This window comes from Pogoniulus pusillus, chromosome Z, assembly GCF_015220805.1.
Source record: "Pogoniulus pusillus isolate bPogPus1 chromosome Z, bPogPus1.pri, whole genome shotgun sequence".
Lineage (NCBI taxonomy): Eukaryota > Metazoa > Chordata > Aves > Piciformes > Lybiidae > Pogoniulus > Pogoniulus pusillus.
The window spans coordinates 53505982-53525245 of NC_087309.1; the positions used below are offsets into that span (position 1 = coordinate 53505982).

Consider the following 19264-nt stretch of genomic DNA (forward strand, 5'->3'; position numbering starts at 1 on the left):
TCAATTCAAGAGAGATGTTGAGGTGCTGGAACATGTCCAGAGAAGGGCAACAAAGCTGGTGAGGGGCCTGGAACACAAACCCTATGAGAAGAGGTTGAGGGAGCTGGGATTGTTTAGCCTGGAGAAGAGGAGGCTCAGGGGTGATCTTATTACTGTCTACAACTACCTGAGGGGGCATTGTAGCCAGGTGGGGGGTGGCCTCTTCTCCCAGGTAACCAGCAATAGAAAAAGGGGACACAGTCTCAAGTTGTGCCAGGGTAGGTATAGGCTGGATATTAGGAAGAAGTTCTTCCCTGAGAGAGTGATTTCCCATTGGAAAGGGCTGCCCAGGGAGGTGGTGGAGGCACCGTCCCTGGGGCCTTCAAGCAAACACTGGATGAGCACTTAGTGCCATGGTCTAGTTGATTGGATAGGTCTGGGTGATAGGTTGGAGTGGATGATCTTGGAGGTCTCTTCCAACCTGGTTGATTCTATGATTCCATGATTCTATGATGATCTTGGAGGTCTCTTCCAACCTGGTTGATTCTACTATTCTATGATTCTATGATTCTATTTCTGCAATAATTCTTCACTGTTTATAATGCCAATAGTATGGCATTAAAAACCATTAAAAACCAAAACGTTATGATTCAGTGCTTTATTTACCTGAAGTTCCCTGTACTTATGATGTTAAGCAAAAAGGACTTTGTTACTACTGACTGCAAGCCCATGTTATCTCTATGTGCCATCTCTTCCTAACCAGGGAATAAGTGTCTCATAAGAGCACAAGGTAAAACAAGCCTAAGATTTAAATAATTCTCAATCTGCATTCAAATCCTGCTTGATTTGCAGTCATCTCCAGAGACAAATTACAACATATATGTCTCATTTGTGGGTCACAAATGCAACCATCTGTACTTGAAAGTAATACTGCTTTGAGCTTTAAGGGCTTACCCAAAAGCAAGTAAATTACACTCACATGTCCCACACCTGACCCCAGACAAAGCAGTAACTACATGAGAGCTCCAGACAGATCAAAGTACTTACTCCGTCAGCATCAAAAGCAGCTCCAAATCCATACTCGCCACCTCTCATAGCCTCCAGCAAAGCAGTTGCATACATTAAATTTGGATCAGGAGGCTGTCCACCAAAATCCTCCAAAGGAATACAGTTTATGGCAGAATTTGCAGGAGCTCCCAATTCGTCACACAGGATTCTTCTCACATAAGGTCCCATCACTGCAAAAACAGAAATATGCCATCCAATCACAAAAGCATATGCTAGAAAATCTAATTTTTCACAGTGCCATGGAGATTTGATACAAAACATACTCTCAGCAGTTCTGTACATATGTCCTAGCAAGAGAAAACAATTATTTCACAGAATAGTATGTGATTGTACCTCCCAGTGAGTAATCAGTTGGAAAGCCATCATTAAAAACATAGTTTTTCACTAGTGGAAGTGAAAAAATAATCACTGTATGGTGGAAGAACCAAGTTCTGTTTACCTATTCTTAAGTTAAGAAATGGTTGTAGAGGGTTTTTTCCCACTAGAATAAAAATAAGATGCTATTCTATGTGTTCTGGAATGTAAAAGACTATTTAATATGCAACAGTGAGGAAAGTGAAAAAAAACAGAGGAATATAAATGGGAAACAAATTTACCTCAACACTCCAATTCATGTTAAAACCACAACAGGTTTGTTCACCAAAGAATTTTACCATGTTTTAGTTACAAACATGTAGATGATAAATGAAAACTTTCTAAAAACTGACTCCAAAGTAATTTCATTTTGTTGAAGGCAACTAAGACCACAGCTCATGCTACTCTATATCATAATTACTATATGCATTTGATGGCTTAACAGACACCAACAACAGACTGCACAATCTGCTTTCCCTGTGAGAACATGGTGTGAAAATCAGAGGTAAAAAAAAACCACGAGTGATTGCATTCTCTATCTCATGCTCTCACTTTCTTCTGCCTTATTAACAAAACTTACTACCTAGAGCAAATGGTGACTCACTTTTGGCTAACACAACTTGTCCAGAAAGCCTTTTGACCTGGTGTCACCAAGAGAAGGACAAACTTCAACTATCTTTGGTAGAATGCTGCATAATCATGTGAACGACATTTCAGTTTGAACCTGTCTGGCCTTAGCCTCTCACTACTGATTCCTTTTGTTATTTTGGGGAATAGAAGACAGAAATATTTTTTTCTGCAGGAAAAAAGCAATACAAAACAAAACAAAAAACCCCACACAACATTGTTGAATTGTTGCATTGTTGCATTGTTGCATTGTGCTGGGTTAGGAACTGGCTGGAGAGCCGGACCCAGAGAGTGGTGGTGAATGGTGCCACATCCAGCTGGCAGCTGTCACTAGTGGTGTCCCTCAGGGATCAGTGCTGGGCCCCATCCTCTTTAACATCTTCATAGATGACCTGGATGAGGGCATCGAGTCAGTCATCAGCAAGTTTGCAGATGACACTAAGCTGGGGGCAGATGTGGCTGGGTTGGAGGGCAGAAGGGCTCTGCAGCGGGACCTTGACCGCCTGGACAGATGGGCAGAGTCCAATGGGATGGAGTTCAATAGCTCCAAGTGCAGGGTGCTGCACTTTGGCTACAACAACCCCATGCAGAGATACAGGCTGGAGTCGGAGTGGCTGGAGAGCAGCCAGACAGAGAGGGATCTGGGGGTGCTGATTGATACCCGCCTGAACAGGAGCCAGCAGTGTGCCCAGGTGGCCAAGAGAGCCAGTGGCATCCTGGCCTGCATCAGGAATGGTGTGGTCAGCAGGAGCAGGGAGGTCATTCTGCCCCTGGACTCTGCACTGGTTAGACCACACCTTGAGTGCTGTGTTCAGTTCTGGGCCCCCCAGTTTAGGAGGGACATTGAGATGCTTGAGCGTGTCCAGAGAAGGGCGACGAGGCTGGTGAGAGGCCTTGAGCACAGCCCTACGAGGAGAGGCTGAGGGAGCTGGGATTGTTTAGCCTGGAGAGGAGGAGGCTCAGGGGTGACCTTATTGCTGTCTACAACTACCTGAGGGGTGGTTGTGGCCAGGAGGAGGTTGCTCTCTTCTCTCAGGTGGCCAGCGCCAGAACGAGAGGACACAGCCTCAGGCTGTGCCAGGGGAAATTTAGGCTGGAGGTGAGGAGAAAGTTCTTCACTGAGAGAGTCATTGGACACTGGAATGGGCTGCCCGGGGAGGTGGTGGAGTCGCCATCCCTGGAGCTGTTCAAGGCAAGATTGGACGTGGCACTTGGTGCCATGGTCTAGCCTTGAGCTCTGTGGTAGAGGGTTGGACTTGATGATCTGTGAGGTCTCTTCCAACCTTGGTGATACTGTGATACTGTGATATTCTTGTATATTCTTACCGTGCGTGTATTGCATATGGCAATTTCTCCACCAAGATACAAAGTCATAAAGCCAGTTATGTTATCACCTTGTAAGTAAACAAATTCTGTCCTTTTCAGCTTTTGTTATACGTCAGTCTTCCTAGCCCCGAACCAGACTGTGCATCTTTTTGTCCACAATGTACATTTTTCAACATGTACAGTTTACCGACACTGAGTTACATCAGAGCTCTACAAACTTAATGAGCAATACTCTCTCAGGTCTTGCACATGCAGGAGGTGGTGTCTTCCTCACTGCTCCTGTAAAGGGTTAACCCTCCTGGGGAGTGGTCTGAACCTGATCCCAGGTCCTACTGACTCCTCCCTGGGGGAGTGGATCTTGAAGCTGACCCCAGGTGTAGTGGTTAGTCCACTCCCACTTTCTGTCTAGGGCCCTTATAAAAACACAGGAACTTCCTGTTTCTTTCTCTCTTTTGCCTCTCTACCTGGTAGCATCACTGATCCCACTCAAGCAGCAGCTTCCTGTTGCTCCCATTTTCACCACATGGCCATCCTTTGAAGTGATGGACAAACCTGATTCTACCTCCACATCATATATATACAATTGGGGTGTATATATATTTTTTGTATCTTGTTTTCCTTTCCTATGCCTCTTTGTAACTCCCCTACCTCAAATACTTTTTATTTATTGTTAAAGTCTTTTTTCTTTTAACTTTGAAATCGAAGCAAGCCTATTTATTTGAGTGTGGTGTTTTACCATCTTCCTCTCTACATCTAACTCCTTTCTTTCAAAAGTGGGGGAAAGGGGGAAGAGAGGAAGGCATCCTATTATTGGATTGATTCTGTTAGCTGTATTTTGAGTCTCTGAGAAATTTAAATTAGAACCAAGGCAGCTTCCTATGCAGTGGCAACTCAAGGACACTGTCTGCACTTTAGCCACAACCTGGCAAAACTGAGTTTTCACACTGCCAATATGCCCACTAGAATCCGTGCACAGTGATTATCATCACACTGTACTCAATAAAATGTTTACAAAATCTCTGTAAGTTTGTCCATCTCTCTTTATCAATCCCTTTCTGTAACCTCAGTAAAGAACAGAACCTCATTTGTTTGGTGAAATTTGTTTTCTGCAAGGTAACACTGAATAGCATTGTTTGCATTCCCATCCTTCCAGTCATTATTTGCAGAAATCTATCTTTATTTTTTCAAGACATAGCTTAAGATGTTTTGTCAGTAGATACTGCTTACAACTGTTTACTATTGGTACAAAATTGGAACCCTTGCTGTTTTCTGTGACAATTTCATCTTGTCCCCAGTACAGTGGAGGTTTTTAACAGTTAACATTAGTGAAACAGAGACATGTCTCAGACAACTCTTCAAGGACTCTTGGGCACAATTTATTTAGTCTTAACTAATTATACACCATTTAGAATTCACTTTTGGTAGAGGCTGTACTGTAACCTCCTTGGTTACTGCACACTGCAAAATACTTCACCACACTCTCACAGCAAGATTACCTCATCGTGCTTGCCTCCAAATACAGAAACAGTACATCTATTGGACACATAGGCCTTTACTCCTTGATCAAAGAAGTTAAACCTCTTTGCCTAATAAGGAATCTAACCCATTGTTAAGGTCTCTTTTGTTACTAGTGCAATGTTCAAATCCTTTCCTATTACCCTTAATTTACAAACAAGTCTGACTTGCATATGTTGTACCTTTACTGAAAAAGTGCTGCACTGTACCACCTTTATTGGGAGGTTATTGCAGTGTACCTATGATTTTGTCCTGATAACAACTTTGGATAGTTCATACCTCCATTCATGGCATCAATCCTTATTTTAATCTGGTTGGGTCCAGTCAGCAAATTTCTGATTGCATTGAAGTCAAATATACTTCGAAGGAGATTGAGGTAGATTTCCACAGAATCCACAATTTCCACTAGAAAAATTAGGAAGAATAAAAATCACTTCAGTTCACACACAGGAAAATATCTCAGCACACTCACACTAGCTATGCACCTCAACTAAAATCAGAGTGTGGCAGCCTCTCCATATCATGTGTTTGCTCTGAAGCCCACAAAAGTAAAGTCAAAGAATTCTACTGATTTCAGTACAGATACCATCAGGTTTTAAGCTACTCAAAGTTCACGCTTTGCCTGATAAAGAACTGCAGAGATAATGTAAGTTGACAGTTTCTATTTCACTAAAAACATCCAGAAGAATACTTTTTTATCAAAGTAAACTCTTTGTTTAACATTCACCAAATCACTGAACAACTTTTCAACCTGAATAGGTTTATTGTCAGAGGATGAAAGACGTCCCTGTCACACTGAAGCCACTCATCCTATGATATCCATCATTCCATCAGGAGAGACATACAGCCTACTCTTCTCAATATTGGCACCTGGCATATCTGCCTTCTATTTGTTGTCAATTTACCCCTATACTTTTGCATTCTATATCTCACTAAATTAGGAAAGTTGAAGGCTCAGACACAACATCTTTTTTTTACTAAGGTCTTGCTAACTTGAATTCCAAATTCACAGAAGAGAGCTACATTTTTTCTAGTTCTTTTGGATGCAAAACATTGAACTACAATGAATTCGTAACATAATTAAAGCAATTACCAAACAACTATCTTGGAACTTATTACTTTTCCTGATTAAATTTAAAAGCGTATGTTATTTAAAAAATAGTCATATCTGGTTAAATGAGCACCTTGAAATATTTCAGTTACAAGTTAAATTATTACCTAGAACATCAGACAGCTTTCCTTAGAACCACTGACCTTGCCTTAATGCTCCTCTTTAGGGTAATCTGAAAATGACAGACATTCTCTGATGTTTCTGACATTTTTCACAGAACAATAGACACTTAAATGAAGAACCAAAGACAGAGTTCTGAGAGATGAAAAACTGTGAAACCTATCTGAAAATTAGCTAATCCTATGGTATATGTTGAGTGTCTCTAAGGTGCATTAAAATTACATTACTGCACGTCTTCTATGGCCTGCTGTCATGGTTTGAGGGGTTCCAGGTTATCCCAGATTCCCTAAAAGTACTACAGAGACCAAGATCCATCACAGGGGATGAACTGGACACCCCCAGATATCATAATTTTGTTATTCATTCCCATAAATCCTGCAAACACTTGAAAAGTAAGCAGCAAGGTGTACAGGGTTAACCCTCCAGGGGGAGTAACCTTGAACCTGACCCTAGGTGGTCTTGACCCCTCCTCAGGGGTGGGTCTGTACACTACCAGGTGCTGGTTAGCCCACTCTCCCTTCCTGTCTAAAGGTCTATAAAAGCAGGGGGACTTCCTGTTCTCTCTCTCTCTGCACTCCCTGCCTCCCTGCTTATGAGCATCACCATCCTGTTCCTGGTTCTTACCACGTGGCCATCACCCACGAGGCAGACCATCAAAATCTGGTTGTATTTACACATTTTGTATTTGTTTTCCCTTCCCTGTGCCTTTGTAACACCCCTACCTCAGATACCTTTTTTATTTATTGTTAAACTTTTTCTTCTTTTCAACTTCCAAATCAGAGTGAGATTCATTTATTTGGGTGTGCTTACCTTTTCCTCTCTCTACAGCTAATTCCTTTCTTTTGGGAAAGAAGGGGGAAGAGGGAAGGGCATTCTATAAAACTGTTACTGGTTCTATAAAATATATTTGAGACTCTGGGAATTTAAATTAGAGCCAAGACACAAGGTCAACTCGCTTTCATTTCTCTTTTCCTTTCCAGCTCTCCAGAGGGATTCTTATCTAGGTAACCGTGCAGGAGTACTTTGTGGACTGCAGTCTTCCAGGCCACCACTACAGTGAATTTCAGCCTGTTTGGGCCTAAATGGGAGGCAGTAGAGGGAGGGTGGAAAATGAGCACTAGGGGTTTACGGGTTAGCCTGGTTGGGGGAAAGGTTTTGGGGGAATTCCTACATATCCTGTATCTATAATAGCTGCTAAGGATTTACATATTCCATATATTTTCCTGTACATCTTTAAATATAACCTTTCTGTATATCTCTCCAATTCAGTGAGAGTGTTATTATTTTACTGCCTCTATTTCCTTAAAAAAAAGTGAAATAATCTAAGTCTGTCACGCCCTGCTCATAATATTTGTTGAGCTGACTCTACGCTTTACACATATGAACACACATCTCAACTTCAGTGGGGGTGATCAAACGTATTGACATAAAGTGCACATAGGTTTTAAGTCAAAAAATCATATTAGCTCCTGCCAGACCCAACTGCTCTACTCTACTCTGCTTCAACACCTCTGCAGCCTTGATTCACAGGAGTTAGTTCATACAATTGAAAATGTAGGAGTTTAAAATACAGAGTGTCTTAAAATATTTGTTAATACAACTGCTTTCATTCTTTCTCCACATTCATTCTACATTCAGACCTGTGTAATGTATAGTTATTCATGCACTTGTAAGCCAATTAAATTGCTTTAGCAGGGATTCCTGGCAGCTCTACTGTCCCAAGATGATGAATTCTGGGGGAAAATTACTAAGAAATTATTTTTTCTTAGAAAAGCATTTAGACAAATAGCAGTTATTTTAATCTATTTCTGTACTACCTGTACAGGAAGAGGATGTCTCACATTTAGAAAAGTCCAATTTGGAGAGATTAAATAGTTGAAAATCAGCATTTAAAACTGCAGCAATCATATGATTTCAGAATGGTGCTGGAGGTGAATCCTCTTTGCTTTGTGTTTATCTAAAAAGCCAAACATTTTCTTTGCAATTAAAAAAAAATTAATCTTTAAGATTTTTTTTTAAATCAAAACCTCTATTTTATTAAATTGCACTTTGTCTGCATATACAACGGCTTTAATTCTAGGACATCAGGAATGGTGAAGAGCTCTTAAGGCCATACAGAGTTTTACAGTGTTTTAAATACTGTCTAGACCTATTTCTTGGTTTTTTTTACTCCTTTGCAGGAAAATGGTTTTCACAGAACAACAGAAACATCCAGACTGGAAAAGACCCTCAGGATCACCAAGTCCAATCCTTTTGATTCCTTCGCAGTGAAATGGTTGGCTTGCTCAACTTAAATTAAATGTAGGCATGGAAATATTCATATGGTTAAAATTACACACGCCTAAGCATTCTGTTTGCATCTGGAGTCATAAGATATAAAGTGCCTCACATATCCTACGACTCCTCAGAAAACATAAGCAAAGAACGAATAAGCTGGGAGGGACTCTCAAACTCGCTCTTTTCTCAATTGGACTTCCATGATCAAATCAAACCTAGTACAAAAATGTTAATGTGTGCTATTTAACAGCTAGCCAGCCTAAGCACATATATTTGGCAAAGGTGCTTGGCTAAAGCCTTGAAGTCTCTAACTCAGCTTCCTTATGTGCAAAATACTCATAGTGCCTAATATTTTGAGAACTTGTACTAAGGCATTCTGAAGAACAGAACTTTTCTTTAAATAATTGCCCATTATTATTCCTCACAAATTCTAGTATTTAGAATCAGTGGATGTAGCCTGTATAAAAGCATGCACTGATACCTCGGAAGGGTTTGAATTTGTTCTCCAGATCAAATTCCTGTCTTCCTAGGCGTGATAAATCAACTCTGAGATCAGGACAAATGGCATATTCCTCCAAGGTTTTGCTGATTTGGTAGATTTTATCTGAAACTATATCTGGAGCAGGTCCTAGAAGAAAACAGAACATGATGTGTCATTTGTTTAAAACGAAGCTTCCCTGCTTTGAAAGTGAGTGATACAGCAAATGTCTTTTTCTGAACATGTTGGAGTTACTATGTGAATGTATGGAGTTACTATGGAATAAACTCAAATAAGAAACTAATCAAATAATCTGAAATGCAAAGCTGTCTCACCTTCACAAGTGTGCATTTGCAGAAAGTCATAGAATCACAGAAGTGTCAGGGTTGGAAGGGACCTCAAGGATCATCTAGTTCCAACGCCTTGACATGGGCAGAGACACTTTCCACTAGGTCAGGTTGCCCAGAGCCTCATCCAGGCTTCCACCACCTCCCTGGGTGGAAGTCCTATGAAACATCAGAAACTGTTGCTGTATGACAGGGTTTCCTTTAATATATGTGTTGAGATTCCATGCAGAAAAATAATGTCAGACTTTGAGCAATAAACCCAAAGAAAGGCTAGGGGTCCTCTGATTCCCTAGGCTCTACATAGTGACTGATTGAAATACCCTATGTAAATCAAGACACTGAGGATAGCACAGTATATTTTCATCTCAGATTTCCTTCAAAAATGTTTAAAACCTCTGTCACACTGAAAGAACAGACCTTATAAACTATAATTTAAAAAATCTTCTCAGACTGATAGTGGTGCCCTCTTGCAGTTTTCTTCCAATGGCTTAATTAAATGTGTGTGTCTTAGAATTCAAACTACCTTTACTGCTTAACGAGCAATTCTGACTTGGAACGATTATGTCATTCAGAAACAGAATTCACATCTTACTTGTACATTACTTTTATTGCCAAATCCTGAACAGTTGCTCTATTTTTAAAGACTTAGAATCAATGAAATAAAAGTTGCAAGCTTGATGCAAAAATCACCAGATGAGCTATGCCATAGGTAGTGCAAGAGCTGAGTCTGAGTTACAATGAAAGGCCCTTCTGGCTTGTCCGACTTCTTCATTGCTTACATTAAAAGCCATACTTCCACTCTGAAAAATTACTTCCTTTATTCTCCATGCTTTGTTTCCTACTCCAAAGCCCGTGTCTTCTCAGTGCTAACTTCCCACCCCTCTATCAATACTGCTATATTCAGTGCAGCTTTACCATGAAAATTAGCGTGTTTCATTTCAGATGCAGTGTACCAAATGGTCTAAGGCAGTATGATAACTAAGAGTCACTTAACTCTTCATTTGACTTAGAAACCCACTTCTTACTTACCTAGTCCAAACCCATCCAAAGGGCAAGGACATATCTCATTAGCTGCAGATCAACCTTGACAGATGGATGTACTGCCTACTATAATTGCTTCCTAAGAAAATCCCACTGTTGTTCTGTATTCTCTCGTACAGCTATAGAAACAAAACCACTTCTGCCTAACCTGGATCTGCAAAATGGACTGAGCATTAATGTTAGTCCCCAAGAGCTTGTCATACAGTTTAATTATTCTTTTAGTTTAAAAGCCCTGCCAAATACTTACCCTACATTTTCTCAGTTGCAAGTTAAACCAACTACTTTTCATTATGACTGTTGATGATGATAAATAATTGAAGTTTCTGATCTCTGCCTGAGGAGCGTTTCATTCCTAAATCTTAACAGCCTGAATTTTCTTTTCAAAGGCAAAGCACACTGAAAAGAGTGCCCCAACAACTGCTACCCATTCATCAAACAGATTTTAGGTGTTCATAGTGTTTTAAAGTTTATAGTTCATGCATCTAATGGTTTGGCTCCGGTACATTTATGCTGTGACCATGGCTTTCTCACAGTCTGACTCTGCACAGTCCCTTTAACCTCACTGGGATTCAAACACATTCTGCTTATAAAATCACACTGCACATTTTCCAACTCAACAAGGGACATGACAGAAGAATTCCCTATCTCAAGTTCTCCAACCTTCAAAACACATAAAGAAATACTATTTTATAAGCACTTTCCCCTGTTTTTTAGGATGGAAAGCACTCTACATGTGTGAGGTACACAAGGTATCAGCAATTGTCACTACGATGTATTATGGCTATACAGAGGTCTATAACATAAAACATACATGATGTATAACACACCTATATGTGTTAGCTTACCTATTTTGGAAAATTACATTAGTCGCATACACAAATTCCACTACGCAAAACCTGAGAACTGATTTCTTCCATGCAAGACAACTAGTTATACTACTTACAGCAAATATTTAGACACTTTAAAGTCAGTATCAAGACAAGTAATGCAGAAACATAAGTGAAACAGAGCTCCCTCACAATCATCTTTACAAAATCTCCAGAATTGTTACAATCACCTGGCAGACTGCATAAAAAGCTGCAAAAACAGTATGGCAAGCCTCTTAGACATCTTAGAGCTACCATAAAGACTTCAGTGAACATTCAATGCTTATTGTGCAGACTCATATAAACAAACACACTCCTATTACTGGGAAAAAAAAAAAAGGAGTCCATATGATCTTCATAATTTCAACAGAATAAGCAAAAACCACATCATTAAATCAGCTGGTTATCCTTGCCAGCTTCTTTTCATCATACTGAGGTGCAATGTCATAATATGCTGTTAAAAAAAAATTTAAAAAACACCTACCTCCATTGGCAACCTCAAATTTGACTCCAAATTCTCCTCCAGGTCCCCCAGGACTGTGGCTAGCTGTTAGAATAATTCCACCAGCTGCTTTGATCTTTCGGATGATACATGACACAGCAGGTGTGGATAAGATACCATTCTGTCCAATAACCAATCTGCCAATCTAGATGGAAAAGGAAGTTAAAGTACCCTTGAGTAGTACCTAAACTTTTGAAAATTAATAAATAAATACACACAGACATAGAAGTATACTTTGTCACATCCTAGCATGTGACCTACTCTTTTACTTTCCCCCCAGAGAAATATATATGCATGAGTGGGTTGCATGTTGACATGGAATGCTGATGGAAAGTACCCAGACACATGTAATCCCAGTGGCCTGTGTACTGACAGTAAAGCAAGAGCATAGCCATGGCAGTGATTTGAAATGCTCTCAAACATACTGGGAGCTGGGATAGGATCCTGCTATCACAAGTTTTCAGGTATCCCTAATGAACCATCAAATTTCCTAAATCATCAACATAATTTAGAGCTGTGTGGATGCAGAGGTAGGACTTTCGCAGAACAACAAACTGCCTTCCATGGAGCAGGCTCCCAGGGCAATCAGAAATACCAGCACACACTAGGACCTATAGCCTCTGCAAGTCATATGTATATTACCAAGACCTCCTGCACTATATAATGTATTCCTCCTTTAGCCACCTTGGCTATTCCAGATGAAGTGGCTGTGTTTTCCAGGGCCCAGATGTGGAGGGGAAGTTCTCATCATTCTTACAGTGAAGAAAAAGTTTTCAGGTGGTGTTGTTAAACACTCAGGCAATACATTTGGTATTATGTGCAATTTCGAGCTAAGGTTCCAAAATCTTGGTCTTCACGCTCTACACAGATACTAGAGTTTCAGCTCAGCATAAATAACCTAGAAGCCAACCAGAAATACATTTATAAATATCAAAGAGCACAAATTCCTTGGAAATAGGGAGATATAAGACAGAAGAGAGGGAGGGGGAGGGAGAGAAGAGGAGGGAGAGGGAAGCAGGAGAGGAGAGGAGAGGAGAGGAGAGGAGAGGAGAGGAGAGGAGAGGAGAGGAGAGGAGAGGAGAGGAGAGGAGAGGAGAGGAGAGGAGAGGAGAGGAGAGGAGAGGAGAGGAGAGGAGAGGAGAGGAGAGGAGAGGAGAGGAGAGGAGAGGAGAGGAGAGGAGAGGAGAGGAGAGGAGAGGAGAGGAGAGGAGAGGAGAGGAGAGGAGAGGAGAGGAGAGGAGAGGAGAGGAGAGGAGAGGAGAGGAGAGGAGAGGAGAGGAGAGGAGAGGAGAGGAGAGGAGAGGAGAGGAGAGGAGAGGAGAGGAGAGGAGAGGAGAGGAGAGGAGAGGAGAGGAGAGGAGAGGAGAGGAGAGGAGAGGAGAGGAGAGGAGAGGAGAGGAGAGGAGAGGAGAGGAGAGGAGAGGAGAGGAGAGGAGAGGAGAGGAGAGGAGAGGAAGGCAAAATCTTTCCCATCTAAAAGCAGACTGTGAGTTCACCCTCTGATTTCCTGCTGTAGTTTAAGTGAGATTTGATAGCTCTGCTGTTTGTGTGGCAAATCAACCGTGCTTGTGTAAGGCTCCTAACAGTTATTCAGAAATTACATTCCAAATAATTTCAGAAAAGCAAGGAATTAATGGATTAGCCTGGCATTTTGGAACTGTTTTTGTTTTTTAAAATATATCTTTCCTACACTGGCATGATCAGCTCTTAAGGTATACACAAGTTTTTGCTAATGCTCATAAAGCATCAACTATGGTTGTCCCTTTCTCTTTCACTGAGAATTAAAACATCTGCTTCCCTCTCATAGTAAAACCAGGCAGTAATTTACAGTGTATGTATTTGTAGTTCTCTCAGTTTATTATAATTTACAGACCTTAGGAGCAGCAATAAAGGTAGATGTCCTCCACTGCTAGCTCCAAGGCAAGTGAAGCAGACAATTAAATAGTATTTCACTTACTACAGAACAAAATTGGCATGACTCTCATTGATCAGATCTCTTAACGTTTCTTCACATCTTTTGAAAGACTTAAATTGCCAAATACTATGCTTACATTTTAGTTGTTCAACTCTTTTAAATGCTAAACTACATAAAAAGTACTTTCTCTACAATCCTAGTCATTATCACATAAATGCAATTCCTACACCGTGGAACAAGGAAGGCTTTTTTTTTTTTTTTTTCCAAAGAAGAAGCATTTCTGTTGCTGTGGGCTGACACTGACAGCCTCCAAAAACACGTATGGTAAAAATCTATCCATCAGGTAAGGGACTGAAACTATTCTAGCACATGCTTGGACACACTTCTGGACTCAAGATCAAGAGAAAAAAAAGTTCCATTAGCCACAAAAAAATATGTTTTTTCTTTAAACAAATGCCATGTTTGGGCATTTTGAAAAAGAAATTTTTGGATTTGAAAAAGAAATAGAGTTTGTTCTTCAAATTGTTCTGAGTTTGAGCATGTCCTTTTATCACTTCTTTTCAGTCTCCAAAGCAGCTTTTAAACAACGTGACGTGTCCTGCAAGACTGCCACATTAATGCCATTGTTGAACCAGTACTGCTTGTTGTCAATTTTACTGAAGAATTAGAAAAAGCACAGAGCACTTGAAAATACATTTTAATAAACTCTCTTCCAGTCTACACACCAGTGCACCCATGTAGCACTACTGTGGAAAGAAAAGCAGGGTGAAAATAAATACTGTTAATATTTGGTTTTAATATTGTCTCTTCCTTTTTTAACTATGAAACATGTAGAAAGCTAGGCCAGTGACTCAATCTTCCAAACACAGCTGTCAGGAATTGGTGCCAGCTCTTAAAACAGTATTGTGTATGGGTAAGCAAAAGGAAGATGACAGGAATTACATTTTGCAAAATTCTTGAAAACAACAACTCATCTATCTTGAGGTACTCAAGGTACTTGTGGTACACATTCTCTCTACTTCTAAACCTAAACTAGTGAGGTTTAGATTTTTGCCTTCATGCACACAGAAACTGGTTTTTTTTTGGTTTAAGTAAATAGAATATTTATCCAGAGTGCACAACTTACCTGGCACTACCTCCTTCTAGTGATAATTCCCTTTTTTTCCCTGCTCAACAGATGTTGTACAAAACAGTTTTCCCACTTTTCTGGATCCTCACTATCAATATGAACAGAAGTGATTCCCTTTGCTTTCAGCATTTGTCACTCAGCTATTATTTTTATACTACTTAGAAATACTACTGAAGTGAATGATACATTTTAGTTGCAGTGATTACTGCAGAGAGCTCCACCCTATGTGAATGTCTTCAGTGTTTTCACAAAACTCCATTCCATTTCCAGGCTTCTCACTTTCTGCCTAAAAGAGTAATCAAATAATGACCATGTACTGACTCAGAATTAAAGCTCCTTCTGTAAATCTTGTACAGCTTCAAAGCACAGAAGGGCTGTCTTTGTAATTCAAACACTTCCATGGCTAAAAAGTTCACAGCCATGTAATGTGTCTTCTAATATTATGCTCCTACGCCATGTGTTATTTTGCCACTCTGCGTTTAGTAGTAACAACAAAGACCACGATCCTTAGCAAACCATTGCAGCTCAAAGAACAGTCAGTCTAATAAGCACTTTACAAGAACATTTTTATGCAATATTACTACTTGCAGCTGTGCACTTTCAGATGATCCAGTTGATTATCATGGAGTCACTTAATGCTTTTAAAAAATATTTTCTCCTGTAATCTCTCACATGTTTCAATCAATGAAACTTGAAAGAACATGAAGCAAGGGCTGTGTCTTCCTGTCTTTTACCATAGTATATCCTAAAGATGACTTAGTGTTACACTGCAGGTAGAAGCACATGTATCAGTCACAGACGTTCTGGGAAGTAGGGTGAGATTTGCATAGCAGACCAGAGAAAATAAAAACAACACAGTACTATAAACAAGGCAATGGAAAGTTCTCTGTCATCTCCAACTTCTACAGCACTACTAACAATACTCTACAATCTTTCTATGGTGTTGCATTTCCATAGAGTATGATCATCAACTTCTGAACTACTGAAGAGGCTCACGAACAGCTTCACCTATCCTTGGCTATGCATTAAAAATAAGATACCACATGCACGGTGGTGACAGATCTAATGGAATGCTTGCATTTAAAATGTAGTGGAACTGTACCTTAAATGACAGAGCCTTTTACACCAGCTCTTCCAAATATATAGGTGCAAGGACACTACTACTGACAGGCCACAGGTGAAAAAGGAAGTACAGCCTCAAGTTCTTTTCTACCACCCCACTCTGCAAAACTACTTACTGCAACCCAGAATGGTACAAGACTTCTATATGGGCTCTCCCCACACTTCTTCACCCTCTCATGACATGCAGTCACTTACTACCATGTCACCCAAACACAGCCCCAGCTGTATGAGCCATTGAGGGGTATCTCTGGTGAGCCACCTTCAGCTCTGAACAGAAAGATTTGGTGGAGCATGTGCTGATTACCGTTGCACAGCACAGACCAGCCTGTAGCTGTTGCCACCAGCAAAAGCCTATGCAGTCTATAGCTGTAAAGAGTATACCTGCAACCCCAACCTGGAGGATAGGAGCCAGAGGGACTAAAGATGAGAAGGCAGGGAAAGCACTGGCAGCTGACTGGGCAGAGGGCCTCATCTCATTCCTTGTACTGGGGTCTATGCCAACTGTGCTAGGCTGTTAACACAGGGGGAATGCGGGGTGAGTCACCAAATCAGAACAAGTGGAACCTAGCAACTCTAAAGGGCAATACATTTACAGTTGATAATAGAAAATCCCTTTTATTTTTGTACTCAGCAGGCACAATTAACCATAACACTCAGTCGTGTCTTCTTCCAGGAAGCAGATTCAAGTTCAGTTTATCAGCACTTTACTGACCCTCTGGGTTGGCTAAAGATTTTGAACGCAACTTCAAGGTTTCCATAAATTTCATCTGATTCTACCTACATCAGTTCACTTCTTTCCTTGTGATACTGGCTTCATGCCTTCCAAGGACATTAAGATCATCCAAAGGTAGAAATCTTCACCCCGAGGAGTATTACTTTCTTCTCCCCCTTCTTACTTAACACAGCACTGAGCAATGGGAGGTTTAGGTGTTGTTGCAGCTGCGATGTATTTTAACAGCTAAAGAGTAATATATATCAACAGTATTCACTGAGGAAACCTGAAGTTTATGCACTTGCAATGTGCTTGACAAAAATGAGAGTGTGCAAGGTGAGGATGATAAAAATGGGATGGAGAATTAGCATATGGAAATACAGAGACTTCAGTAGCACACTGCCAGCTTGTATGCTGTATTTGTGAGGACTGAGTCACTAGAAAGAGTATTATGCTTAATGCTTGAATTCCAATATTTATCAGAAATGAAAAAGCTTGGGTTTGGCTTCAGAAAACACTGGGGAGAAACTATGTTTCCAAAAATTTTACAGTAACTTAAGATAGGGGATGTACTATTACAGAAAGGTGCTAGAAACATGTCAAACTGGAAATCTGCCGAGGTCAGAAAGACGTGATCTTCAAAGGAAGCCGAGAAAAATTGAGAACATGACAGAAGCTGCAGGAAGGAGGCCTCCTAACAGTTAAAAACCAGTTAGGAAAGAGTCCTGAATAGTGCATAACCTGAGAATATGCTTTACAAAATAATTTAAAATACTAATTCCAGGCTGGCTGATACACATAGTTCGTACGTGGCAAAAATTCAGCAGGGAAAATTCAGATACACAGAGATATTTCTTTCAAAGCCGAATTGCTCCCTGGTTAGAAAACCAGCCTGCACTTAAATAACTGAGCTTCTGGGAAGAAAAAAAAAATCTAAAAAAATCTTAAAATATATATTTTTTAAATTATATCATTTATTTTGCCAGATCCAGAGAATCAATCTAGCCACCACAACGAGGGACTGCAGCTTCATCTTTGCTTTGAAGCAGAAGCTTCATGCCAGTAATTGCTAGTACTTCCAGCTTTCTGTATGTACATATTGATGCATGAATGTGTATGTATCTAACAGGAATCAGTTTTCTTCCCAAGTTCTTTCTTGTTTTCAAAACTCTGCAAGAAAAGCTAAAACCCATCTGATTGCAGAGATATCTGCCACTGTTGTGTTCTTGTATTTCATAACTTGTTTGCAAGTGAATAGGTAACGATTGTTCTCCTAAGCAGCCAAAATTCTGAATGCTCATTGTTTCAGTACTATAATTTTTCTAGAGTATTTTCAGCAGATACATGGCTGAGACCCTTGTTTCACACATACTTGAAATTATGCTACATTTTCCCCTGCAGAGCAATAGAACCAGAAGCTGGAAAAGACCTCTAAGATCATCCAATACAACTGTCAACCCAACACCACCATACCCACTCAACCATGTCCCGAAGTGCCATGTCTACACGTCCAGGGGCATAACTCCACCGCTTCCTTGGACAGCCTGTTCCAATGCCTCACCGCCCTTTCAGAAAATCATTTCTTACCCAATATCCAGAAGTCAACGAGTCAAACGCGTTTTTCAGCTCACACTGCCGCCCGGTCTGTCACAAAGTGTCAAACACTGAGGCACGGACAGCGGTCTGCTGAGGTTATCACGGTGCCACCCCGTTATACGTGGATAAAACCAGCCATGCCACAGCCTACCTGTACTGCCTAAAGGCCGTACGGGTGGAACCAGATGCTCGGACATCAGACGCACAACAGCACAGCCGGACGCCAGCTTCGCCTTATTTTTATTCGTATGTTTTGCGCTGCCCGGGGTATGACACTAAAAGCTTACAAGACCCTCTCTACGGGGACGAGCTGGTGCCGGCAAGGCGCGGACACCACGGCGAGGGTAGCCAACGCGAACACCAGCCCGAGGCGGGCCGGGGGCGGCTGTGAGGCACCGGCTAGCGGCGGTTAACAGGGGAGCGGGGAGGGTGAGGGGGCCGCTTACCCCGTTGGCTGCAGCCATCTGGACGACGATCTCGATGGCCGTCTTGCTGAAATACCTGCCGTCGCTGCCCACCACCATAGTGCAGCCCTGGCGGTCGCGGAGATCGACGGAGGAGAGGAGGCTCTGCACAAAGTTGGGCAGGTAGTTGCGCTGGCTCTCGAAAAGCGCCGTGGGCCGCCGCAGACCCCCGCCGCCCGTCGGTCGCTGGTCCTCGTAGGGCGACGTCTGCACCGTCAGCACCGGAATGGGAGTCCTGTCCATGACGGTGGCCCGCTGCCGCCCGCCCGGCTGTGGCTCCGCTGTGAAGCTGCAACCCTTCTCGCAGGCTGCCTGGCCGGCGATGGGGAGCAGAGAGGCGTTCCCCTGCCGCCGGCTGGCGCGGGGCCGAGCTCCTTCACGGCCGGCCCCCGCGGGGCCGGAGACGGGCTCGGTCAGCCCCCGGCGGCCTGGCGGCGGGGCACCGGCGCCGCGGGGGATCCGGGGCGGGTGAGGGGTGCGGGCCACCCCTTCCTCCGCCCGGCGGGGCCCCCGCCGGCGCCTCGCCGCCGGCAAGGGCGATCGGGGCTTGCCAGTGCGCTGCCGTCAGCATGCGGCGGCCCCGTCCAAAAATAACCCTGGAAAGTGAAGCCGAGCATCGCGGTCTCCTGCCAGAGATGTAACTAGAGGCAGGGGGAAGAGGGGGAGCCGGCACGACACATTTGCTCAGGGCATCAGGCTCTGTCAGCGCGGGAGC

General features: G+C 42.0%; 1 protein-coding gene across 2 annotated transcripts in view; it reads right to left on the reverse strand.

Annotated features, from left to right (window-relative positions):
- Nucleotides 1-18857, reverse strand: part of PGM5 (phosphoglucomutase 5) — a 123047-nt gene extending 104190 nt beyond the window's left edge. For both annotated transcript variants that reach the window (XM_064176447.1, XM_064176448.1), the window contains exons 1-5: nt 18532-18857; nt 11594-11756; nt 8859-9005; nt 5149-5274; nt 1027-1217 (exon numbers count right to left, since the gene is read on the reverse strand). In XM_064176447.1, the coding sequence (XP_064032517.1) occupies nt 1027-1217; nt 5149-5274; nt 8859-9005; nt 11594-11756; nt 18532-18792 (888 nt within the window). In that variant the 5' untranslated portion in view covers nt 18793-18857. The remainder of the gene's footprint in view (nt 1-1026; nt 1218-5148; nt 5275-8858; nt 9006-11593; nt 11757-18531) is intronic.
- Between the last annotated feature and the right edge of the window lie 407 nt (nt 18858-19264).